The sequence below is a fragment of the Camelina sativa genome, chromosome 12 (assembly GCF_030686135.1).
Source record: "Camelina sativa cultivar CO46 ecotype springtype chromosome 12, ASM3068613v1".
Classification (NCBI taxonomy): Eukaryota; Viridiplantae; Streptophyta; class Magnoliopsida; order Brassicales; family Brassicaceae; genus Camelina; species Camelina sativa.
Window position 1 is genome coordinate 17,518,913 of NC_141891.1, and position 27,554 is coordinate 17,546,466.

The 27,554-nt window shown below is 31.2% G+C and overlaps 2 protein-coding genes, 1 long non-coding RNA gene and 1 pseudogene across 3 annotated transcripts; 1 reads left to right on the top strand and 3 right to left on the bottom strand.

Annotated features, from left to right (window-relative positions):
• Positions 1 to 6,862: 6,862 nt before the first annotated feature.
• On the bottom strand, positions 6,863 to 7,282 carry LOC104732071 (S-protein homolog 14 pseudogene; annotated as a pseudogene).
• Positions 7,283 to 14,106: 6,824 nt separating this feature from the next.
• LOC147930652 (protein SRC2 homolog) lies at positions 14,107 to 14,768 on the top strand. Its single transcript, XM_087476973.1, is given in 3 exon segments — positions 14,107 to 14,182; positions 14,283 to 14,542; positions 14,544 to 14,768. Coding segments are annotated over 3 exon segments (561 nt in total).
• A 4,021-nt stretch (positions 14,769 to 18,789) lies between these two features.
• On the bottom strand, positions 18,790 to 20,886 carry LOC104732072 (uncharacterized). The gene is made up of 6 exons (XR_015575593.1): positions 20,608 to 20,886; positions 20,463 to 20,531; positions 20,286 to 20,330; positions 19,846 to 20,089; positions 19,664 to 19,760; positions 18,790 to 19,581 (listed from the first exon to the last, which is right to left on the bottom strand). It is a non-coding gene; the product is annotated as an uncharacterized LOC104732072 (long non-coding RNA).
• A 633-nt stretch (positions 20,887 to 21,519) lies between these two features.
• Positions 21,520 to 22,009, bottom strand: LOC109128166 (putative defensin-like protein 244). Its single transcript, XM_019233985.2, has 2 exons — positions 21,900 to 22,009; positions 21,520 to 21,801 (listed from the first exon to the last, which is right to left on the bottom strand). The coding sequence occupies exons 1-2, from the start codon at positions 21,967 to 21,969 to the stop codon at positions 21,614 to 21,616; spliced, it is 258 nt and encodes an 85-aa protein (XP_019089530.1). The 5' UTR covers positions 21,970 to 22,009; the 3' UTR covers positions 21,520 to 21,613.
• Between the last annotated feature and the right edge of the window lie 5,545 nt (positions 22,010 to 27,554).

Genomic DNA, 27,554 nt, shown 5'->3' on the forward strand with positions numbered 1-27,554 from the left:
CAAAGCCTTTGCTTCAACGTGGGATAACACCGGACTGGAATCGCACTCTCCCATCTCTGTTCTCTCACAGGCTCAATCTCACCGACTCCACTCTCCTCCAAATCAGCTTCCAATCAGTCATTTACAGTATATCAAAAAAAAAAAAAAAATCAGTCATTTACCATATTTGGAGAGAACGTAATGGTCGTAAATACCAACAAGGGAGCATCTCACCCCCAAGTCTTGGCTCAACGTATCATTAATGGTCGTGCCGCCTCACGTCCCTCAAGGCCTCAATTATGACTCCGATTAAAAATACGGTGGTTTAGCTCAACGCTGGGCTCAAATACACCACCTATAAATTTAGAGCGACACCATGTTTTTTGTTTAGGTCCTAGGCCTCATGTCTCTGGTGTGAGAGATTTCCGATTTGGGTCTTACCTATGCTCTGCTTCTTAATCTGCATGTACATATGAGTTCAATCTTTTTTATTGAAGAAAATAAAAAACCAGTTAATGTCGCAAATGTATATTTTTCTTCTGTGGATTTGGCTGTTGGAAAAATGTATAATACAAATGACCACTTAGAAACACGGTTGCAGATACTAACCCTGGTATAAAGGTTTGATTAGTTTTTTTATCCCCTTTAAAAGAGAGTACACAACATAGTTTTTGTAGACTTTATATTTTTAATAAATGGTTACAAATGGTTACAAATAGGTTATAGATAGGTTATAGATTAATCCATATATTAATATTAATCAGTTACACCTACATATTAGGGATAATCCAAATTGATAATTAATATATTAATGGTAACAAATAAAATCATGGATATTCCAAACTATATTTTCGGAAGATTTTAGTCCTATATCACGTTGTTTCCAAAGATCTTTAAACACAGTATTACAAATTTATTTTCCACAGATTTTATCGATAGACCAAAACGTTAACCAAAGATAGATTATGAAATTGATAGATTGATTGGTTACAAGTTAAATAGTGGGTTACAAAATAGATTACAAAATAAAATTTAATCAGTGTTATAGCACGGGTACTTATCTAGAATCATTAACAATATAAAACTTACAAAATATGTGTCTTTTTTCAAACCTTCATATTACCATATGATTTTACTGCATAATGTCTTATCCAAAACAAACTTTTAAAAACAATCACATAAATTATATTTTATATAAAAATTACAATATAAATAAAATAAATTTTAACCCGTGCTCTAGCACGAGTCTTAATCTAGTAAATTATTAAATCGACACCAAAATTATTAATTGTCAAGTGTTGAGTTAAAGCATATGTTATTTTAAAAACAAACAAATAAAGTTTTAAAAAGGTTTAGACCATCGCCACCCGAGTAACAAATAGAAGGTTGCTTTAAATAAAATAAAAAAAATATTATTTTAATGGTAACCATTAATTAGATGACACATGTTAGTTCTACTTGAGAAACGTTTGTTTCTTCTTGAAGCAATTTGAGTATCGGTTCTTTTCTCTTTTTCTTCTGTCTCATCTCTATATTGAATTTTTATTAATAAGTCATCTGATGAGCACTCCCTAGTGAGGTGCCCTTAGTCGTGCATGAGAAATAAAGTTTAAAAACAAATAAAAACTAAAGTTTTTTTTTTTTGGATTGTAAAAAATGTTTAGTCGGTGCACGAGAGAGACTTTTGTTTTCCCTTTTTTATTTTTGTTTTCTATTTCAATTTTTTATTTGTATTTTTATCATCTATTTCAAATTTTTTTATTAAGTAACATGATTGGACTTTTGGTAATTTAAACAATATTTAAATACAATATTATGTCATTCTAGTTATGACTTATGAGAGAGAGTCAATCGAGCAATTTTTTTCCAAATTTGAGTCAATGTAGTCTATTTTCACTATCTACTAGATTTTAACCCGCGGTATACCGCGTGCATATAATTTTATTATTATTTAAATTTTATATATTTTATTTATTTGTTAAATACTGAATGTTTTATAAAAAGAGAAATAACCTAATTTTCCGGCCGCTTGTGCGACTAAATATTTATATTAATTTTTTAACTTATAATATACTACATGACCATTTGTTTATTATATTTAGTTTGTTTTGTTTAGTGTTTGAGATTCTATTTCTATTTTTAATTATTATAACCAAAAATAAGGGATCTAAATACATAATAAGTCATTTATATGATGTGATTAAGTCACGTTTTTCCTAATGAATGAATTATTTTCCACAATCTTATTTAAAACAAATTAATTTTATATGTCAGATATTATAATATTTATAGTGTTGGCAAATAATAAAATGAGGATTTAACCCGTGTTAGCACATATATATTTAATAATATTTTATTAATTCCAACATGTCCTTTTTATAACCACATTATATAGTATTTTTAGTTTTTTAATTTTACATATTCATAATATTTTAAATTTTATTAAATTTATATAAATATATTAATTATAATATTTAAATAATAAGGAATTGAAGTTCTTCTTACGTTAAGAATCAAAACTCACAGGTTTATAAAATAAAATGGAAAATATATCATAGTTTATGTCTCTATATAATATTGATTGATGTTTTTTTTTTTGAATGAAATGTAAAATATTTAGGAAACAAAATCTGAAATGATGTTATTTTTGGAAAGTTTTTAGGGATTAAAATTGTAAATAAGTTTTTAAATACATATAACTTTAAGGGTAAAACACCAAATGTACTTTAAAAATATTAATATAGATTTAGGAAACAAAATCTGTCGTGATACTATTTTTGGAAATTTTTGAGGGGCTAATATTGTTAATAAAAATTTAAATAAATAAAACTAAAAGGACATAACACAAAACGTACTTCAAAAATGTTAATATAGATATAAACATTTTTAAGTACATTTTGGTTTTATCCTTTTATATGTATTTATTTGAAAATTTATTTAAAAAGTTAATCCGTAAAAAAATTTCCAAAAATAGCATTACTTCAAATTTTGTTTTCTAAATATTTTACATACATTCCAACTAAAAGAGATATGGAAACATAAATTATAATATATTGAACCACACATTCTATTGTTTATTGAAGATATTATATCTCTGAATCAATTTGATTTCTATTATGTTTTCTAAAACCAGTGAGCTTTGATTCTTAACGTAAGAAGAACTTAGTAAAATTTTAAAATATTACGAATATGTAAAATTAAAATTTTTTAAAATGCTACATAATATGGTTGGTTATATAGTAGATTTGTTATAAAGAAGACATGTTGGAATTAATAAAATATCATTAAATTTGTGCTAACACAGGTTTAATAACCATTTTATTATTTGTCAACACTATTAATATTAGAATATTTGACATAAAAATTAAGTAGATTTAACTAAGATTGGGTAGAATAATTAAATCATTAGAAAAAAATGTGACTTAATCATAGCGTATAAATGACTTACTATATGTTTAGATCCCTTATTTTTTGTTATAATAATTAAAAATCAAAATGGAATCTCAATCACTAAACAAAATAAACTAAATATAACAAAAAATGGTCATCAAGTATATTGCGGATTAAAAAATAATATATATATTTAGCCGCACAAACAGTCGGAAAATTTAGTTATTCCTCTATTTGGAAAACATCCAATATTTAACAAACAATATAAAATAGAAATAATTTATACTAATAAAAGTAGGAGCTATAAACTCCTAAAGCTGTCTACATAGGATTTTAAACATCCAATAGGGATTCGACATGTCATTCATTAACGTTATTTTAAATTTCCAGAATTTTCTATATTAAGAATTATTTTAAAGAACCTATCAAGATTTGACATGTCATTCATTAACATTTTTAAAAATTCCAGAATTTTTTTTAAAAAAGAAAATTTTAAAATTTATGGAAATAAAAGAACTATGCCAATATCCCATATCGACTAGAAAATATTTAGACAATGGTTTAGAACCAATATAAATAAGATTAATATGCTTCCAACAACGAATGAGCAGGAAAGCTTGATTTATCATGCGTCCAATTTTAAAAGGTTTATTCGGTTTGATCCGGTTTTCTATTTGATCAAATTAAAACTTGAAAAAGTTTCAAAAAAGAAAATTATAATATTTAAAAAATTTAAAAGTTTAAATATTATAGATATTAAAACTTTTAAAAGTTCTTAAATAGTATAATTTTAAAATTTTAATAGTTTAAAATATTAGAAATATTGAAACTTTTTTAAAAGGTTCAAATATTATATTTTAAACCTCTTAAAAGTTTAAAATATTATAAATATTGAAACTTCTAAAAGTCTTAGCTTTTAAAAGGTTTCAAAATATTATAATTTTATATTTTAAAAATTTCTTAACATTCAAAAGGTTTTTTAAAAATTATAATTTATAAAATTTAAAAGTTTAAAATAAGATGTAAATATTGAAACTTTTTAAAGGTTCAAAGATTAAAAATATTTAAACTTCATAGAATGTTTTAAAATATTACAATTACTTAACCTCCATAGAAATTTTAAGATATTATATCTATACTGAGAAAAAGTTGAAGCTATAAACTCCTAAAGGTGTTCATATAGGATTTAAATAAACCAATAAAAATTAGATATTTCACTAATAACATTTTTGGAAATATAGTAGTAATCTTTATTATTATGACTTTTTAGAAAAAAAAAAATGTAAAATCTATAGAACTAAAAGAAATATGTATAACGTCCCACATCGGCTAGAAAATTTTAGACAATGGCTGAGAACCATTATAAATAAAACTAATATGTTTCTAACTATAAATTTACCAGGTTTGCTTGATTTATGCTTATTTATCAGGTTTCCAAATTTAAAAATTTTGTTTGATTTATTTTTAAAGGTTTAAATATTTATTATAGAATATTTAGAATATTATAAATACCTCTATAAAAATGTTAAGATATTATAACTATTTAAAATCTATAAAAAGTTAAAGTGTCATTAATATTTAACTCTAAAAATAAAATGATAGAAATATTTAAACTACATCTAAAGTTTGAAATATTTAATCTCTATTAAAAATTGAAAAGTTTAAGAATTACTGAATATTATATATCAAATTTTTTAATATCTTGAAAGAATCTTACTTATCTCCGTTTGTGCTTTATATCTCTTATGAGTTGTAAAACATGTTTTTGTGTATGACTTTACAGATGATTTGATACTTTTGCAGTAAAAGAAAATTTTTAAGTCTAAGAAAGAAGGATTGACGCGCAAGACCTTGATTTGATGTTATTTGAGTTTGAAAAAGAATGATCGATGAAAAGCACAAATATTGTTTTAACTATACATGTGTTCATATTACTTTCTCTGCAAGTAAGGATTTTGGTTTGAGAAGTTTCAATATGTGTGGATCTAAAACCGAATAAGTGTATGGATAAAATTATCAATAATTGGGTTCATGTGTTGACTATGCTGGTCTTCATGAATTGCATAATTTTTATGATGAGACAAAAATGATTTTGGTCTTGGAGTTTGATGGGTTAACAAGTTGTGTGGTAGTCTAAAAAAAGGGTTTTCATTGAAAAAATGTGAAGAAATTAACGAGGAAGAACAAGAAGAAGAGTATAACGAAGAACTGGACGGTAAAAGTAACGATGAAAATTACCATAAAATTTGACAATGAAAATGATAAGAAAGAATATGAATAATAAGAAAACATTAAATAAAAAACACGAAAAGATAGGTGATAACGATCAATTAAATATGAAAAATGAGATAAATTCATGATTATATAATTTTTGTGTTTTTCTGGTGGTCAAAGAAATGGTTTAGGATATGTGAGGTCACCAGTTTGATCCGCCTCGCATGGACGTCGAGTTTTTTTATCAGATCTGATTTTAAAACACAACTGATTTTTATATTTTTTAAAAATGTGTATCTGAAATTTATGTTTTTCTTTAATAGTAATTTAAAGGTTTCTATAAGATAATATTTTATTACCGTCATCAATCAATCATATATAATTTTTATTCAAAACCTAGAAACAATAATAATTATATGCACGCGCTGTACCGAAATCTAGGTAAATAATGTAAATAATATCCAACGAACTCGTATATAGCTGTATATCCCATTATTATGGCAAAGTAACTTTTTTTTTGTAAGATTTACATAATTAAATTTGTGCCATTTGAAGAAATATTTAAATTTAAATTTATTATTTGTAATATCCAAAAACAAACATAAGATATTAGTATCCATAATTTAAATAATTAAGAAACTTTTAACTTGCTAAAAATGTAAATTCTTGTGGACATTGTTATGGAGTGGGTTATTCTAGTAAAATACACAAAATATTTTAGTTTGATATCAAATGAGTTCACGAGAGGTGTTACACCAATTCTAACCGGTACCAAACACAAAAAAAAATACAATCCATCTAATATTATAAAATATTAATATTAATAAAAACATATTAAAACATGTATAAAAGATACATTGATATTTTCTAATAATTATTAAAAAATGATTTTGCGGTATACCACAGGTTAAAATCTAGTTAATTAAGTAGAATGTTGATGCATAGTCATGGACAAAGCCGTCGCTGAATATTTATGGGCTGCAAGCCCAAATAGAACAAATGTTGTATAATTTTTTATAATTAATTAATTTAAAAAAAGGAATTGTTGACTAACAAAGAAATAGTAGTACTGGGATTTGAACCCTGGTGTTGGGCATTAAAAACCAAATACTTTTACCATTAGAGTAAGAAAACTTCTCATAAAAAAGATCGATTAATGATTACATATTATCTGACGGCCGCAAGTACATGCTTGCTCTGGTTGTAGTCCTGACCCGCTCTGGTCATATCTATATAATTAAGATTAAACAAAAAGTACCATTGTCATGCACCATAAACATTATTTAGTTTTTTTAATCCATGCATGTTTGAAGACTGCTGGCAGCTTTTTATCTTTTATAAGATAAATTCCATCACGTTTGGCAATCCAATGACGCCATTTATCACAATCATCAATGACACCGGCTTTGTATGCTATAAATTCTTTACTATATCGCATGTACAATCCATGTTTCAAAGTACAAGTCCATCTTGTCCTTCTGCCTAACTTGTCCCCGAATACTATTCTTTTCATTTCTTTGAATTGTAAATTTGCAACAGTTAGATTGTCATCTCTGGAGTGACAATGGTACTGGAGAACCAAACCGGGACCAAGATCGTTCTCAATTAGAATTTTGTTGTTCGGACATTTGAACCATGATGATACATTTAACCCAAAACACATTGCAAGAACAAACATACAAATCATAAGACGATTCATTTTCTTCTTTTTTATTTAGGATATTTTGGAGAAATTTGGGAGAGTTAGATGCATGAATCTAATGACATCAAAGTTTAGTATTTATAATGATTTTCTGCTGTTAATAATCCTGTTTATTTTTATGTGTGGGCTTAAATAATTAGTTGAACTAGGATATATCCCGTGTTTAAAGCACGGGTTAACATTTTTAAAAAAATTATAATATAATAATAAAACTATTATTTTTGTTTAATATTTTGTTTAAGATAATTTATTTTTAATTGTTATGTAAATCTATTAGTTTATTTGAATACTAATTATTTTAGAATATTATAGTATTTTATTTTTGACGTATTATTACAGTTTTATATTTTTTATTTATTGTATTTGCATCATTATTTTATAAAATATAAAATAGTAATTTTAATATTATAATTGTGAGCAAATAAAAATTATTAATTTATCATCTATATAAATTTAGTTTTACCAACCCGTCAATGTGGAAATTAAAACACACATTTTTATACATTGAGTAATATATCTTCGTTTTTAAAAATCCAAACCACAACATATGCAAAAAAAAATGCAGTTTATTTATTATACATATTATATGAAAATTTCAAACAGTTTGTAAATAAAATAAAATAAAGATGTTAGGAGAATCATAATTTGAAATCTTAACAAAATCTTCGAATTTAATTATTAAAAATAATTGTATTGTATACTTGGATATAAAATCTTAGTTTTTAAAATTTTGATTGTTTTATATATTTTTAAAAAAATTAATTAGTAATTTCGTCCATAATTTATTAGAGAGAGAAAATATTTTTTTAGATATTTTTAGATTTTTTAATATTTGATTTGTGAGTGTTTTTTTAATATAATTATATATATTTAAATTAGTTAATTAAGCTTAATAAATTTTTTCTGATGGCAATTTAATGTAATTTTTTACACATTTTAAGGTTAGTTTCATATTTGTACTTCTCAATTAATATAGTAGGATTGAAACACAAACACATATGAACTAAAAATAGATAGTGTAGAAAAGTATGGTTGAACTAGTAAAAAGAAAATCAACCTAGTTTTTATGACTTAGTTATTGTAATAGAACTTGTGTTGAAGAATTTTTCAGCGTATAAGAATAGGATATCTAGTCGTACAACATGGTACGTACGGTGTTCATTGATACTAGCCATGTTCTTTCTGTCGCCGTGCGACTCTCACGCGCGATTCATATAAAAGTAACTGTGTATTGTATACTTATGACTTATTCAAAGGGTATGACCTTAAATTTTGAAATAAAAATGGATTTTTAGATGAGATTAATTATCATCTCCATTGTCAATTCTTCTCAAAGGTCCGTCAATGGCTTCTATACTATCTACAGTCGCAGCTTTAAAAAATGGATATGGATAAAGGATTGACTATTGTGTCGCTTGTATTTCTAGCGGCTCTGATATTTTCATTTCAAAATCGCTTGTATACAGAAGAGAAAAGGAAGAATCGAATGAAAAGATGAAGCGTTTTTCTTTATCACAGTCGCAGTCGCAGTCGCAGCACTGTAATTAACTGGCCAATTTACTCTTTGATTTATGTATATAAACAACTAACCTTGCATCGACGTCATTTTGTCCTATATATTGTAATTAACATCAGAAAATGTCCATGCAGCTGTGTAAATAAATATATTTGCCTTACTATACATCTGTCAAGATAAAACAATACGAGACCATCTTTTCTTCAAATGTCTCCCTGACGGTTACAAAGAACCATAGAGAATCCAACTCGCGAGCTCAAAATCATATATATCAGCTGGCTACATCAATAACATGGCCGAAATGGACATGTATGCAGGCGACAAATACAATACACAAAAAGTTACTATGCCACAAAAAGATGTCAATTGCAAAATTGGTCCAATATTTTTGGACAACATTTACACAGATTAAGAATTAAGATACGTGGATGGCATATAAATGTGTTTGAACTTTTCATAAGTGGACTTTCTTTCCAGTTGTGCTTATCAATGTTATAACTTGTAACTCGTAATTTATTAGAGTATATTCCATATCTATATCATGAATTTTCTTAAGAGATCGTTTCGTTTCACTTCATTTCATTAATTAATCTATACTATTAAAAGGAAAACAATTTTAATAAATAGACAAAGAGTTAAAGATTATTACAATGAAACTAGGACCAGATCCGCGCTACAGCGCGGGGGAATATTTACGATATAAATAATACAAATCTATTTTTGTTTAATTATAATATAATCGATTACAATGAATTATATAATTTTTAATGAAATTGGATTAAATTATAGAAAGAAATAAGTAAGTAAATGGTAATATAATGAATTTAATACAATGAAAAAAAAATGAGTTTGATAAAAAAAATGGAGAAAATTAGCAGTGCGAGGGAATATCTATGAATATATATGTAATTCATTTTTTTATATAGAAAATAGGTATATAAAATATTGTAAAATATTACATTTGTAAAAATTACATACTTATAATGCATGTTATGACGAACCAATCCGCAAAAAAATTACATTCGTAAAATTATCAATCCTAAATTCCTAATTCGTTCTACCGTATTTGGAAGTTTTGCAAGCCAACCCATTAATGACATGTATTATTTATTTTTTTAACCAAAATGACACCTCTCTTTGAGTAAATTTATTTGAAATTCTATAGAATCCCTCATTCTGTATTTGCGATGAATTTTCAAACCAACATGATCGAATTATATCTCCATGGATTTAAATTTATGATTAACTCATCTCTACTGTTTTCTTTTTAATTTCGATTACTTGATGAACTTGTTTGAATTTTACAGAATATTCAACTTCAAAGTTAGTTATGTTGAAGAATACCCAAGAAAGAACGAAATAAAATGATAAGTTTTTATTAATGTTTTTAAAACAATCATATGAATACTGTAATATCTAAATTGTGTTCGCTTTTCAAATGGCAGGTCAATATTGACAAAAATGGATACTATGAGATGAAAATGATTACAGTGTGGAGCTCTCCTAACTTCAAATCTAAAAGATTAGTTTTAATAAAATTTAAATCTAAAAGGTTAATTATAATAAGTATGATTTAGTCTTTTCTTCTACTATTTTTCAAATTATAGTTTTCAAATTATAGTATCTTAAGAATGTGAAACATAAAAGTCTGATCATTCATTAATGATTAAGCGACCCATACTTACCACAATCCAACAACAACACAACATAAACAAAGTCAGACTACTGATTTTAAAAATTCTGACCAACAGATTCATATACATTTTGCAACCAATTCACATCTGCAATAATAGAAAACAAAAGTTCAAGTCTAAACAATTAATAAGACATGGTGCACCTAAAATTATATAACAATAATTATAGATACGGTTAAGCATATAAAATTGACATTACGGGTTGAGTTTTGTTTGTACCTTTAAAAGATGATATTTTCCAAAACCGAGTAAATACATATAAAAGGACTATATTAGCTTAAAACAAAATGAGTAAGAAAATTAATCTCTATATTATTAACATATTAGAAAGTGGGAATACAGATGTGTCGGTCAAAATCATCTCTACTATAGGTTGTTTTGAACGCTTGTGAAACCATCATTACCAGGCATATTTTTGCAAATAAAGTTTAGAGGGAAAATGAGAATGATATGAGAATACCTCAACGTGATGCTTGTATTTATAGTTTAGAGATAGTTGACTTTAAATTTAGGGTTTTGAAAATATTCACTAAAGATTACACACGTTTTTTAATATCACATTTGACTAATATCTGTATTGTGTACAAATATACTCTATTACCCAAAGTAAAATGATTTAAATAACAACATTTCAAATTTAATTAGAATAATAAATAACAAATTAATACCATTCCCAAACAATTTGTTTAATATTGATATATTTTATTTATTCATACAATATAAAATATGGAAAATTCCTATGATTACGGTAATATTTTTTTTTTTGGTTTTTAAACTTTCCAAAATTCATTAGATTGGATAAAATACCCTGATTTTTTTTTGAGAATTTGTTAAAAATGACCCTTTTGATATACCCCTTTTCAAAAATACCCTCTTTTCTGGCCATTTTTATTTATGCCATCTTTTAATTTTTAATGACCATTTTACCCTTAGATGAAAATTATTATATTCAATAAAAAGAAAAACAAAATTTTCCCGCCAAAAAATTTCCGACATATTTTCCCGCCAAAAATTTTTCAAAAAAATTTTCCCGCCAAAAATTTTTTTGTCAAAAAACTTTTGATAAAAAATTTCGAAAAAAAAAATTTTCCCGCCAAAAAAAATTTACAAGGTTTTTAAAAGGTTTTATAAGGTTTCTACCTTATAAAAGCCTTATAAACAACTTGTAAACGCTTTTACAAGATTTTTAAAAGGTTTTTAAAAGGTTTTCAAATGGTTTTTAAAAGAATTTTTAAAAGGTTTTTAAACACCTTCTAAACCCTTTTACAATGTTTTTAAAAACCTTGTAAAAGTTTTTATAAAATTTTTAAAAGGTTTTTAAACACCTTTTAAATGCTTTTAAAAAGTTTTTAAAAGCGTTTACAAGGTGTTTAAAAACCTTTTAAAGCATTTACAAACTTTTTAAAAGCATTTACAATGTTTTTAAAAGCGTTTACAATGTGTTTAAAAACCTTTTGAAAACCTTGTAAACGCTTTTAAAAGTTTTTTAAAAGCATTTACAAGGTTTTTAAAAGGTATAAATTTCAATATTTTTGGCGGGAAAATTTTTTTTTTTGGCGGGAAAAAATAATTTTTTTGGGAAAAATTTTCGATTTTGGCGGGAAAAAAAATTTTGGCGGGAAATTTTTTTGGCGGGAAAATATTTTCGATTTTGATGACTGTACATTCTTGCTGTCACTCAAAAAGGGTAATTTGGTCATTTTGTATATAAAGAGGGGTAGTTTTAAAAATGGTCAACATAAAGGGGTATTTTTAAAAAGAGATATGGAAAAAGGGGCATTTTTGAGAATGCCCATTTTTTTTTTTGTTAAAAGGCTTTCAATTAATATTAATAGTTGCCCAATGAGCTATTTCCGGATTTAGGCTCATCAAAATCCCCTTATGGCCTAAACCGGGTACATCAAACCAAACAAAATTTACAGAAAACAGAACCGACTCGGTTTCCTGAACCGGTTCAGGAAACCCTAATCTGCAAATGAAGAACTCATTGTAGCCGCCGTTCAAGATTTGCGGATTCACACCGGATCAGGACCTCCGGTGTGCCTGAACGTCGTGAGTCGAACGGAGATGGTGATTCAGGATCTGTTGCCATTCCGCCACCGTAGAGCCGTGGGCGAGGAGGATGAAGATGACCGAGCTTACCTTTGTCGAGGAGATCGATGCTTAGCCGTGAGAGAGAAATAGCGGTAGGGAGTAGATCCGCAAACCTTCGATGGTGGCTTAGCTCCGCCTTGCCGCAGACGACCTCCCCCATCGAACAACGGCGCAGCGAAACCTCCAGAATCTCCGGCATGCAGATCTAACCGCCGTTCTCAATCGTACCTCGCCGTGGATCTCCTTCTTCTGCACCGCGTCGCTACACCGGCGGTGGAGCTCTCACCAACAGTGTCGCGCAGAAGCTTCTCCTCTCCACTTCTCTCTTGATTCTGATCTGAGAAAGTTGCCAAGTTGATGCGCCGGTTCACGGATGAAGCACCATGAGCCACAGGGTCCTCTTCGTCGCCGGAATCAACGGAGGACCCGACCGACGGCGCACAGGATTGTGGTCAGAAGAAAAAGCTTTTTGGGAGAAAAAATCGCCGTGCGATAAGAATAGGATATCTAGTCGTACAACATGGTACGTACGGTGTTCATTGATACTAGCCATGTTCTTTCTGTCGCCGTGCGACTCTCACGCGCGATTCATATAAAAGTAACTGTGTATTGTATACTTATGACTTATTCAAAGGGTATGACCTTAAATTTTGAAATAAAAATGGATTTTTAGATGAGATTAATTATTTTCTCCATTGTCAATTCTTCTCAAAGGTCCGTCAATGGCTTCTATACTATCTACAGTCGCAGCTTTAAAAAATGGATATGGATAAAGGATTGAGTCGCTTGTATTTCTAGCGGCTCTGATATTTTAATTTCAAAATCGCAGTCTCAAGTATACAGAAGAGAAAAAGAAGAATCGAATGAAAAAACGATAACAGCCGCTTATGTCTTTTGAATGATGTCATCGGTGATTGAAACAACGGTGTATTAGAGCCTAATCCAAATTCAGTTTAATACTAATAAAATAAAATAATTTGTGTAAACTATTGTGCCAGTTTTGTATATTTTTGTAACACATCAAAACATGTCCATGCATTTCTACAAAAATATCTTTACCAATCATTCAACATTATCCAAATAATTTGCCAAGACAAGACTTTGAACCCAAAAAAAAAGGGACCCGCCTCTTCAATCCGAAATGTCTCCCACAGAGTTACAAAGATCCAGAGAGAATAATCCAACCCTCGAGCTCATAATCATAGACGTCAGCTTATCAATGACTCGGATAAGATTGACGTATACACCGTTGTTTCAATCACCGACGACATCATTCAAAAGACATAAGCGGCCAAAACCCCCATTGACTTCTACGGTGTGTCCAATCCGACTTGGAACCACACCATGAAGTTTTACGTCAATGAAGAAGCAGCCCTATTGAACCTCAAGGTCAAGTTATATAGCATTTTAGCTATTGGCTTGAAGGAGAGAATGACCTTTGTTTGGGAGACGTCAACGTCTTGGTTTCTTGCTTCTACCAACTACTATTAAAGAACCGTAATAAATACAAACTCAAGATGGTGACTTACACTGTGAAAATCATGGAGAGAACCAACGGAATGCTAACTTTCTCATATCAGCTTAAATCCGACAGTTTCCGTTGACGATTATTATCCTTCGGCAGTTCGGCACCAGATTACTCGTTATCGTATGGTCAACTCATTAATCCAAACCCGGATCCAATGATGTTCAGGTCACCCCGTCATGTGTTCCCCTCAACTTCAAACCGCAGTGATGAAACTGACCCTAGAGCTCATGATCAAATCCGCTAAAGACACAAATAAGGTCAACATCGGCAACGCGATGAGCGTATCGGTTATGATCCGCGAAGGTAAGAAAACGACTACAACCAATACTCCTATCGCCTATTGTGTCTATAGAATCCCGAGATGGGACCACTAAGTTGAGTTTTCTCTTGATGAGAAGTTAGTTGAAGAGGGTCGTTTGACTCTTATATATTGTGAAAGTGATTCGAGTTCGGACCATTCTTGGAGATAAGGACGTTGGTGAAGTCAAAGTCCCGATTAAGGAGCTCTTTGGATTACATCCGCCATCTCTTCTGTCAACTAGCAACGGTGATGATAGTAACGGTATGAGTTTGGTGACGCGGGGTGTGAGTGTGACGGGTTCAAACAAAGAAAAAGGAAAATTGAGCTTCACTTATAGGTTACTTGCGTAGCAAGCTCCTCAACCATTTATTATGAATCCGTTACATGCAATCTTAGGTTACCCGATTGTTCAACCAGGAGTAAATATTGGGTCGAGCAACACTCAACCAATTTATATGCAGCCGCAGCAGTACCAGTCACATGGACACCAAGATTATTCACCACCGCAGTTACAATCACAACCACGAAAATGGCCATCTCAACTCCAACCGCTCCACCCGCCATTACAGCATACACAGTCACAACCGCAACTACAACAACAACCACAATGAAGTAATCATGTATGAGGTTGACGCATGATCAGCATAAATTTAATTACATTGAATTTTACTACTTCTAATTCATGATTTGTTTAGTATTTTAGTTTTGCTCATGGATTTTTTTATTACTTTTCCCTTTATTTGTTAATTTCATTGGAAAATTTACATATATAAAATGCTCCATGAGCGTATATGTGAATGTAGTTCATTGATTTCAAGTCATCTAACATTTCTTATCTCTAGATATCAGTCTCGTGGACGCACTACATCTATCTTGCAAATCCCAATACCATACAATATAATTTATAAACCATTTGACCTAACAAACTTGCAAAAACTGTAACTTTGCGAAACTAAATTTTTAAAAATTATTGATCGAGAGAAAAGTATTTTTATGCTTGCTACTAGGTTTAACACATTCTAGCCAGTTTATGTTTTATCTCTATAGACCTTGTTAAGTTTGTATAGCCAAATCTCAGATATTGAATCTCTGATGTAAAATGGAATGTTTGTGAGAAATTACTTCAGAAGAAAGATGTGAAAATTCTCTAAGATACGTAAAATAGAATAATCGAATGAGTGATTTTAGAAAAAATAGAAATATGGCCACGAAAATAATTTAACAGATGTATATTAGATTTTTTTTTCTTTTTTTGGTAATTACGACCACGGTTGAACAACTTCACATTCACAAAGACGTTTATTTTTAGGCAAAGGAGTGCAAGTGCAGTTTTTAGGCATCTCACTTGCACTTCGTGCACCCAAGAAGTCTAGGAAACAAGTGATTCGTGGACTGCCTCTGTCTGTGCATGATCCATTGAAGACTTGTTTAGAACGTCGATACACTGGTTCCTTCGTTGGTGGAAAAACTGATACATCTGTTTTTTTTTACATGTCACAAAAACACATAGACATTAGCAAATACATATGAGTCAGTTTTTTAAATCCAGACTGTTTTCTCTTGTCTTTCTTTTTTTTTAGTGAGGAAGAAATATGCATCTAATTATAATACAATATATTAATGTTACCTTGTGACCAGTGGATGGGTAGAAGAGAGAAAAAGACACAAGAAACCAAAAATATTGCAGCAACCTTCATCTTTTTTTTTCTCTTTTGACTATGCTTTTTCTTTAAAAATTTTATGTTATGGTTTCAGCAGTTGTACATTGATATATATCTATTTTGCAACTTTTTTGCATCTGTTGTTCAAAAAAAAAAGCAACTTCTTTACATCTTATGTTTTTTTTGGAAATAGAATGAAAACTGTTTGACCAAAATTATATATATTTTTCCATTTTACTGAATATTGAAAAAGTCATGGGAGTTACTCTGTGGTATATGTAACATCCGCGAACCAGAATTTGGGATTTTGGAAGGAGTGTCGACCGACACCCTAGTGGCATCGATCGACACCACTAATTTCTGGGTTCGACCGGTTTGATTTAATTGTCGAATTGGTTCGGTTTGGTTCAATTAAAATCCCTAAATCGAGTTATAAGTGTCTTAGGACGAATTTTAGGGTTTCAGAGTCTCATTTTGTCGCCGTTGAGTGAAAAGAAAGAGAGAAAAGAGAGAAAAACGTTTTCTGAGATTTCTGGGCTTGTTCTTGGTGATTTTGGAGAGATCTGAGGCTGTAGGAGGGTTAGCTGTTGCTGGAATCGAAGGGGAAGCTTCTGGAGGTGTTGTTTTCCACGTTTCTCAATCCAATCTTCCTGTTCTTGAGGTGAGTGCTTGACCATGGTTGATCTAAGCATGAGATCTCTCTTGTTTTGTGTGTTTCTTTGCTGTTTGTGTTGTTTTGTTGCTTGGGTTCGTTGCTTTTGTGATTCCCAGTGATTTCCGAGTCGTTTGGTTGAGTTTGAGATGGATTCGAGATGATTTGGAAGGAGAGTTCGACTTTCGGATTCGCGCAGATCGTGATTGCAGAGGAGGCATCGATCGACACTCAAGGGCATCGGTCGACACCATTTTGAGGGGCATCGGTCGACACTGTTTGGCATTGGTCGACACCTTTGTTGTAGCATCGATCGACATCGTTTGGCATCGGTCGACACTAGTCTTATCCGAGACTTGATTTCCTGGTTTGATGTATTGTTGTGTGTTGTTTGTTTTGCTTAAACTTGAGGGTCTCATATGCTTGTGTGTATAACCCAGTAGATGGGAGGACGGCCTCACTAAGTATTTATGATAATACTTACGCATCTCAATTGTTGTTTGTGGTGTGCAGGTAAAGGCAAAGTGTGATCGTGGAATCAAAGGCGATGAGGAGGAGGATGTTCTAGAGGCTTGATTGATTGTGATCTAGCTGGTGTTAGGTTGCTAGATTAGGTCATTGGAACATTGTAGGATGTTAGCTTCTGGTTGTTCTTTTGTTGGAATATTTATGTTGGAATTTTCTCGGATTAATGGAATTGTTTTATTTGGTTATCCGCGGTTATTGTTTTGTTGTTAAGTTGTTAGTGGGTATGGGACCACTAGTAAATTAAGGTATTAAAAAAAAAACGGAAAGGGTTGTTTCAGTATATAACATTTATTTCTAAGAAATGTAATGATTAAAATTAGGAAGGCATTTTAAAAATATCAATATAATTCCTCTTTGTTTAGTTCACATATTTATAAAATAAATATACGTTATCCAAAAAAATTACCGACGGATTAACAAATTTCCGAGAGTTTTCTGAAAGACATGTCTTCTTCAGAATTTTCTCGAAAATATGTAGGAAACCTCTTGGAAAACTGTCAGAAATTTCCTACGGATTTTTCCCGTCAGAAAATTCGTCTGAAATTGACGTGCTTTCTTGTAGTGTATAGCCAAATCTCAGATATTGAATCTCTAATGTAAAATGGAATGTTTGTAAGAAATTACTTCAGAAGAAAGATGTGAAAATTCTCTGAGGTATGTAAAATAGAATAATCGAAGGAGCGATTTTAGAAAAAATAGAAATATGACCACAAAAAATAATTCATCAGATGTATATTAGATTTTTTTTTTCTTTTTTTTTTTTGTAATTACTACCACAGTTGAATAACTTCACATTCACAAAGACGCTTATTTTTAGGCAGAGGAGTGCAAGTGCAGTTTTTAGGCTGCTCACTTGCACTTCGTGAACCCAAGAAATCAAGGAAACAAGTGATTCGTGGACTGCCTCTGTCTGTGCATGATCCATTGAAGACTTGTTTAGAATGTCGATACACTGATTCCTTCGTTGGCGGAAAAACTGATACATCTGTTCTTTTTTTTATTTACATGTTACAAAAATACATAGACATTAGTAATATGAGTCAATCTTTTTAATTCAGACTGTTTTCTCTTGTCTTTCTTTTTTTTTTAGTGAGGAAGAAATTTGCATCTAATTATGATACAATATATTAATGTTACCTTGTGACGAGTGGATGGGGAGAAGAGAGAAAAGGACACAAGAAACCAAAAATATTGCAGCAACCTTCATCTTTTGTTTCTCTTTTGACTATGTTTTTTTCGTTAAAAATTGTGTGTAATGGTTTCAGCAGTTGTACATTGATATATAGCTATTTTGCAACTTCTTTGCATCTTTTGTTTTTTGGAAATAGAATGAAAACTGTTTGACCAAAATTATATATATCTATTTTTGTCATTTTACTGAATATTTAAAAGTCATGGGAGTTACTCCGTTTTATGGTATATAATATTTACTATTATTCTACCCGTACTACGTACGGGGACTCACTATTTGTTATTACATATACGGTGCAACATCTCTTTTATTGTTTATGCAATATATTAAACTAAATAAACGAAAGAGAGTTCATTAAAGATGTAAGGAATATGACTATAGTTTAAAATAGGAAAGAAAATCACAAAAGTCCGAATATATAAGTCTTCAAGACATGAACGGTTGACCACACATAACTTATGTTGAGCTTTTTGTTATGTTGAGAAGACTTGAGCATGTAATGTTAACATTCTTGAGAGGCTTTTCCTTTGGCGTAAGATCCATGTCGTATCACCTGACTCACAACACGACCATGAAATTTTTGTTTATTTATGTGCTCTTCTTGCAGCTTTCTTTAATGCTTCTTCATTTAGCTTTCTTGTTTTCCTAATTTGCCTTCTTTCTAATGCTTAACTTTTGTACTGTATTGGTTGTTCAGAAAAAGAAAAACCTTTGTACTGTATCTCATGGTCAAACCTGCTTTATAAAGAAAAGGCTATAGACAAAAAAAAAAAAAGGCCATCAAGGTAATCAATACTTAGATTGGCAAGAGAAGAACAAACTTGTGATTATTACTACTCGAGAACAATTCTTCTTGTTTTTCAAAATGGAAAAAGGGACAATAAGGGGAAGATTGAAAAAAATCAATCGCGCGAGGTTTAACTATAGAAAAAGAATATATGAGAACTCAATAGTTAAAAAGAAATAAGTCAACTGATCTTCTAAGGTGAAATTAGATAATAATAATAATTGTGAAGGCATATATGACTATACCGTTATATATGACTATTGGAACAACTTTATTGCATTTAACATAAGAGTGCAAATCTTCTGCCCATTTATCCCATAAAGTAACATCGATGACTGATTCTCTGAAACAATAATTGAATTTTTGTTTCAATAAAAATGTTCATTAGACAAATAATGAAAATAAAAGAATTTTAGAAAACTAACCCAATATCTCTGAGCTGTAAATTTCATAATTTTGTATGTCGTCCCGAAACAATAACCACTTTGAGTTCGTTCATTCCAATGATCTCACCAATAACGTCTGGAAAATTAAGGAAAATATTATATTCAAAGGTAAAGTTGTAAGCTTAAAAATTTTAAAACATATTAGGAGGAAGAATCTATACCGATGAAAACTTTGTCATTGTCAGATCGAGCTTGTATATCAGGGAAAGTGACAAAGTTGAAACGGAATTCCAAGTTTGATATCTGCTCAGTGCTCACAAACTTGGTTAATGAAGTTGATCTTGTAGGGATGAGAACTGGCTCTATAACTCCCTCCATTATCTAAAATCTCAAAGTTCATAATCATATAGTATTCTGGAATTTTGAGACTAACTGCGATCTGATGGATGTCTGTATCATATATCCCTGAAAAAAAATGGGATAGTTATAAACAAAAATATTATATAGTAATGCAAGTATGTTTATATAAAGTATCTCCAAGAACATTTTCATCCACCAGAAGAAGTTCTAATCCCGTAATTTCTTTTGGTCTATCTAGAGACGGGCAATCCGAACCTTACCTATGCATGCCGGGAGGTCAGAATTAAGTAAGTTGTAAGACATGTCCAGCGGCATTCTACCTTGAAAATCAGACTTCTATGGTTTCCTGAACATCGATAATAACATGGTTCTCGTTAAAAGAATAATTTAATAACGATAATTAATCACCTTTGTATTAGACTATAATTATAGAAAAAAAAAACAGAAATACATTGGTCCTTTGGGATGAAGAAAGTACATGATCTTCCATTCTCTTTTTAAAGAATTAAGATTAGAGAGATGAGTAAAATCGAGAGGCATGCTGCAGCTGAAACAATAGAAATCAGAATTAATATGCATAGAAGGAAAAAGTAATGGGTATGAACAAAAGATAAAGAACTTACCTCCGTCAGAATTGTTGTTTTCAAACGAATTTAGCTTTGTGAAATTGAAAGAGGTTTTCGAAAAGAAGATATGGATCTGGTGGGGCATTGGTTTATCATTAAAACATGGTGCGTTTTTTATTTATTTAGAGGATGTTGAAGAACATTTATATAGAAGATGAGAATTGTTGTAACCACCTTGAACGTGGATCTGTTAGTGGGAGTGAAATTAGGATTGTTTTTCAGTTGTGTTTGTCAGTTGTACTTGTCGTGAAACAGAGCAGACGAAGAGAAAAAGGTGAACGACAGGAAATCGAAGTGGACGTGTTTGATGCTATGTTTGATGGACTTAGGGTTATTCCAATTTTGTTTGATGGACTTCTTATTTGGGCTTCATATATCTTTTATGTTAGCCAACAATCCAATAAGCCAAAATCAGTGTTACTTCTTTTTTTTTAACAAAATTATTTATCCCACGATCTTTCAACTTTTTTTGATTTCGAATTTGATAAACTTTTTTTTTTAATTAATTTTATTTCAAAATATCTGATGTGGCATAATCTTAGTGGACAAGTGACTTGTGCTTTATCTTGTGCTTTATCTGATAAAAGATTCCTAAGAAGTGTATTGCTTAAAATTAGGAAGGCATTTTATAAATACCAAGACAACTCCTCTTTGTTTCGTTCACATATTTATAAAACCATACATCTTTTTCTTCTCTTTCTCCAGTTTTATAAAATAAATCTACGTTAGAAATATATTATTAGTTTATAAAACTACAAGATTCAACCAAAACACTTTATATATGTACATGTAAATTAAATAGAACATGGATTGGACTATCACTGCTAAAAAAAACCATTTTTATTGATATAATAATACTCAAAAGTAATTTTGGTTTCTCAACTGAGGCTCTTATCACTTACTAGACGTGGATTACAAAGAGGAACCTAGCTCATTTAAAATAACATTATTGCATACGGAAAAAAATCCAAACCCTAATTATAAATCAAGAAAATCGAATAACTTAATTGTTGCAAACGACAAAACAGTCGCATTGACGATGGTTGTGTGGAAGAGGAGTGCATTTGCAATTCTTAGGCATAGCACTTGCACTCTTCGATCCCAAAAGATCTAGAAAACATGTGTAGCTTGGACTTCCCCTGTCTGTGCAAGAGCCTTTGAACACGTCCTTTGATGGGCACCATTCTAACCCTAATACAGTACATTTTTGAAATAACACAGCTTAATTAAATTGCATTGAGTGTGTTTTTAACATTTGAAAAAAATATATGAGCTGAGCATTAGCATACCTTCGGCAAGGTTGGCTGAGAGAAGGGAGAAAAGGAGACATGAAACCAATAAAATCGCAACGCATTTCATCTTTGCTCTCTCTTCTTCTTCTTTTTCTCGTTCTCCTTCTTTTTTTTGTGCGTGTGTGTGTATGTTGTGATTAATATATATATATATATATATATATATATATATATATATATATATATATATATATATATAAATTAACCAATGCATGTTTCGTAGGCTTGATTTTGATTTATACGAAGGTATATTTAATGCATAAATTAAATTTTGGTATATCTTGTTAATTTGTAATTTCCTGGAAATCTGGTGTGTTTTGTTTTCTTTTATGGTAAAAACAAATTGGTATTCAATCAAATAATGTAGATACTCTTTTTTCTTTTCGGATCAAATATTATAGATATTCTTTTCCATTCGAGTATTTTCTAACATAAATTTATTCAGTAGTGGAGATATAAAATATTCTAACCTTATAGTTAAGACAATATACAGTTTCTGTAAATATCGTTTTTTATCTACTATATTTAAGGTACAATAAATGATTAAATATTCAAATGACTCACTAATCGTGTTGGAAGGCATATATTTTCTGTAAATCATTTATCATCATTCTTTGATTTCTCTAAAACTTGAGTCATCATGAATTCATGATCAAATGATCTCACCTATGTTTGTACTTGGCAATATTAATTTTATTAGAAAGGTTAATAAGGTTTGTCGAATATGAATATATGATTAAACGAACTTGATTAGAATATTGTAAATCTATATATACATTTTTTGAGACATTTGTAAAATAAATCCTAAAGTTGACATTTATTTACAGACATGTCATTGACATTAAATAATTAATTTAATAAACAAATTAACTTTATTTATATTTAATTTTTTTTATAGAAACTAAGTGTTTTAAATTGTAACAAACATAATTGTAAATGTTTGATTGGTTTATGATTGGTGATTTTAATGAACTAATTGGTAATCATGAAAAATCGGGAGGTGCCATAAGACCGGCTTCATTCTTCCTTCCGTTTATTTTAATGATTAGAGAATGTGGGATGTTAGAGTTTTCGTGTTATGGAGATTCTCTTTCATGGCGAGGTAATCGCTGCAATAACAAGGTGGTCCGTTGTAGGTTGGATCGTGCTTTAGGGAACGAAGATTGGCATACACTCTTTCCGTGTTCGCGGGTGGATTATCTGGAGATGATAGGATCGGATCATCGTCCTATATTAGCCTCTTGTGCGAAAGCTGAGGGACGACGTTTTCGCCAATTTCGTTTCGACAAGAGGTGGATGGGGAAAGACGGGTTCTCCGCAGCTGTGGAATCGGGGTGGGATCGTACTAAAAATTTCAGGATACCAATGTTTGTGGATAAAATAAAAAATTGTAGGAATTCTATTTCATGGTGGAGGAAGCAGAATGTTCCGAATAGTAACACTCTTATCTCTTCCCTAAAGACGACTTTAGAGGATGCTAAAAACGATGATTCTATTACACAAGCGGAGATTCACATTATTGAGAAGAAGTTAAAGGATGCATATCATGATGAGGAACTGTATTGGCAACAGAAAAGTCGAAAATTTTGGTTACGGGTGGGGGATAAGAATACTAGTTTCTTTCATGCGTCTACTAAACAAAGGAGGACTAGGAATAAGATTGTGGGACTGTTTGATTCAGAGGATGTTTGGGATGAATCGAATGAAGGTATGGAGAGGATTGCATCCGACTACTTTAAGAAACTATTTGCTCAATCGGAGGTGAGTGGTATTTCAGAAATGGTTCAAGCGGTCAATCCTTTTATCACCGAGCGTATGAATCGGGAGTTAACTAAGGATATATCAGAGTTAGAAGTTCGTAAGGCCTTATTTGCAATGCATCCGGAGAAAACCCCGGGTCCGGATGGGATGACCGCACTTTTCTTACAGAGGTTTTGGCCGCATCTTAAAGGGGATTTGGTTGGTCTCGTTAGGGATTTTTTTCGGACTGGAAAATTTGACCCCAGAATTAATGTAACTAATATTTGTCTGATCCCAAAGGTTGATGTGCCTAAGAGGATGGCAGAATTCAGGCCTATTAGTTTGTGTAATGTGGGTTACAAAATTATATTGAAGATTCTGTGCTTCCGTTTAAAAAAGATTTTGCCCTCGATTATTTCGGAAACACAATCGGCCTTTGTGTCTGGACGGTTAATTACAGATAATATTCTGGTGGCACAAGAGATGTTTCATGGCTTACAGACTAATCGGATGTGCAATTCGGATTTTCTGGCTTTCAAAACGGATATGAGTAAGGCATATGACCGAGTAGAATGGGATTTTCTGAAGGTAGTCTTAATAAGGCTAGGATTTGATTCCAAATGGATTTCTTGGATAATGTGGTGTGTGAGCTCGGTTTCCTATCAGGTGTTGCTTAATGGTCAACCACGTGGCTCCATTTTGCCAAAATGAGACCTGCGACAGGGGGATCCTTTATCTCATTATCTGTTTATTTTGTGTACAGAGGTGCTGATTGCTAATATAAAAAAGGCAGAGAGGGAAGGAAAAATATCAGGCATTAAGATTGGCCGAGATTCCCCCCCCCCTATTTCTCATTTGTTGTTTGCGGATGATAGTCTATTTTTCTGCAAAGCGGATCAAGAACAATGTTCAACGGTTATGGATGTCATAGGCAATTATGGTAAAGCATCCGGCCAGGAGGTAAATTTAGATAAATCATCGATCATGTTTGGTAAAAAGGTGCCTGCAGAGGTCAAGGACAAGTTTAAATCTGTCATTGGAATTTCTAATGAAGGGGGAATGGGCTCCTATTTGGGAATCCCAGAGAGCCTAAGTGGTTCAAGAGTACAAGTTTTCGGTTACGTTCGAGATAGGTTGAACGACCGGGTTAATGGTTGGACGGCAAAATTTTTATCTAAGGGAGGAAAGGAAGTTTTATTAAAGTCGGTGGCCTTGGCCCTTCCTACGCATGTTATGTCCTGTTTCAAACTTCCTCAAGGATTAACATCCAAATTGACGAGTGCTATTTCCAATTTTTGGTGGAGCTCTGATGGGAATGATCGGGGGCTCCACTGGGTGGCTTGGGATAAAATGTGTAAAGACAAAGCTGAGGGAGGATTGGGATTTCGGGATTTGGAGATTTTTAATGATGCTTTATTGGCCAAACAGTATTGGCATTTAATACAATTTCTGAATTCTTTGTTTGCTCAAGTTTTTAGGAGTCGATATTTCAGGAACCAGCATCCGTTAATGGCAAAAAAACCATATTCTCCCTCCTCTGGATGGAGAAGCATTTTCTCAACTAAAAGTATAGTGGAAAAAGGAGCCCGATGGACGATTGGCTCAGGGTTCAATGTATCGGTTTGGCGTGATCCGTGGATCCCTGACCAACACCCTCGACCTGCACAGGGTAGGGGACAGCATCTGCACCCAAATTTAATGGTAAACCATCTGATTAATCCTCGGACTAAAGAATGGCATTTACCTATACTTCAGGAATATATGGATCCGGAGGATATCCAAATTATTCTTAGTTTGCCAATTAGCAAATCTTTTAGGCCAGATAGATTGGTATGGCATTACACACAATCGGGTCGGTATTCGGTTAAGTCAGGTTATAAGGTAGCTCAAGCTATGAAGGCAGAAATTGAGGTTGGTCCCAATGTTAATGCCCTAAAGGCTAAGGCATGGGACCTCCCGGTACCACCTAAAATCAAACACTTTTTCTGGCAGATCGCCTCGGGTTCCCTTCTGGTGACAATGCGATTAGCCTCCTGGGGAGTTAATTGTGACACAATATGCAAGAGATGTGAATTGGAGGAAGAGTCTATTAATCATACCTTATTTGAGTGTCCTCATTCACGTCAGGTTTGGGAGAGGATTTTTGATGGACCTGACATGGATAAATTTCCGGTTGGTTCAATCTATTCGAATTTAGATTTTATATATGGCAAAGGTTTAGCTCATATGGCTTTGGGCACTACTCATAGCTCGATCCCATGGTTGGTCTGGTTTTTATGGAAGGATAGGAATAACAAAGTTTTTCAAGGACTACAATCAGAGCCAATGGATATTATTAATCAGGCTTTACGTGAGCAATTGTGGTGGAAGGAATCACAATTAACCACAAGGATCAACTCCGTTCCGACGGATTCGCTGATTATGCTGGAGTCGTCAATTCACTGTCAGGTGGATGGCTCGTGGAAAGCCACAGAGCCTCATTCAGGGTTAGGCTGGTGGTGTGGTGATGGTGAGAATCAGACTTTGGTAATGGGTGCCAAATGTCAGCGTCGCAGTACATCCCCACTTCATTCAGAGTTAGAAGCATTATTATGGGCGATGGAGTGTATCCGTTCCAGAGGGATTGATTGCCGGCGATTCGAGACGGATTCTGTAGAGTTGCTAGCAATGGTGCAAGTTCCGGAGGAGTGGCCGGCCTTCTCAACGCTTCTGGAGGAGTTTCAGGTGCTTAGTTCTTCAATGCCTTTTTTCACCCTTATCAAGATCCCAAGGACGTCCAATGTGAAGGCTGATTGCTTATCTCGCTCTTCTAGAGATTTAGTTTCAGAGTCGTCTTTTGTAAAGAGTTTTATTTTAATTATTTAATGTGAGGTTGACAAAAAAAAAATTGTAAATGTATACAGATTTTATTTCTTATTTTATAAGGAGGTGAGTGAAGATGTATTGTTCTTTAAAAATTTGAAAAACTGATTTGATAAAAAGTGATTTTTAGCCTCACATTTTTTATTTTACTTTCACGGGTTTTGTATGATGAGATTTTGCGGATTAAAAATCTTTGAACATTTTGCGGGTTTGGAATATAGAACAAACATTAAAACTATTAGTTTATTTCATATACTATAGATTTGTAGTTATAGTTTGGAAAATTAACTTATAAATTATTTAGTATATGAACTACACATACTACGACACATTCTTAACATTCCAAAAAAAAAAAAAAATGTATACACATAAAAATATATACTAACATACCATATACCTCTATTTAATTATAGAAAACAAAACTAAGTGTTTTAAAATTTTATATTCTATCTAATAACAAATTTAATGTAATTATTTTAGAAACTGTATAAAATGTTAGAAGAAGAAAAAATATTCTAAACAAAATTATAAATTAATTAGATAAAATTTAATAAATTGAGAATTTAAAAACTAAATAAATAAAAAATTATTATTTAAAATAAATTAATTTATAATTTAGTCTCGCGGTATACCGCGGGTGAAAATCTAGTAGTTACTAAATTGAACTAATTAAACAACTCAACTGTATAGAAATTAACCAACTTTATGCTTCTAGCTAAACTTCTCACATGCAGCCTTGCCTATCACGAGAGACGTAATGATTGTTTAGGTAGTGAAGTTTGGAAGCAAATCTTAAAGTATAAACAAAAAAATGCAAGATTTAACTCTTTAGTTTTCCAAAGTTTATGTATTCCATGATTTTCATTTTATTAATGATATTAATGATATGGGAAAGTAACAAAATATATTAGTCCCTATTCATATATTGTGAGGCTGATAAGGATAGCTTTTTTTTTTTTCCACAAATCATACAGAATTACTGTAACATAATTATTACATACGTAGATGTATGCGCCATACACTAAAAAAAATACAGCAGAAGGGAGATTG

What these genes read in the sequence shown, in the direction of transcription:
- LOC109128166 (XM_019233985.2), bottom strand. Translation starts at nt 21,969, where the DNA reads ATGAAATGCGTTGCGATTTTATTGGTTTCATGTCTCCTTTTCTCCCTT. An exon ending in CTCAGCCAACCTTGCCGAAG is followed by an intron (nt 21,802 to 21,899) that starts GTATGCTAATGC and finishes GTACTGTATTAG; the next exon opens with GGTTAGAATGGTGCCCATCA.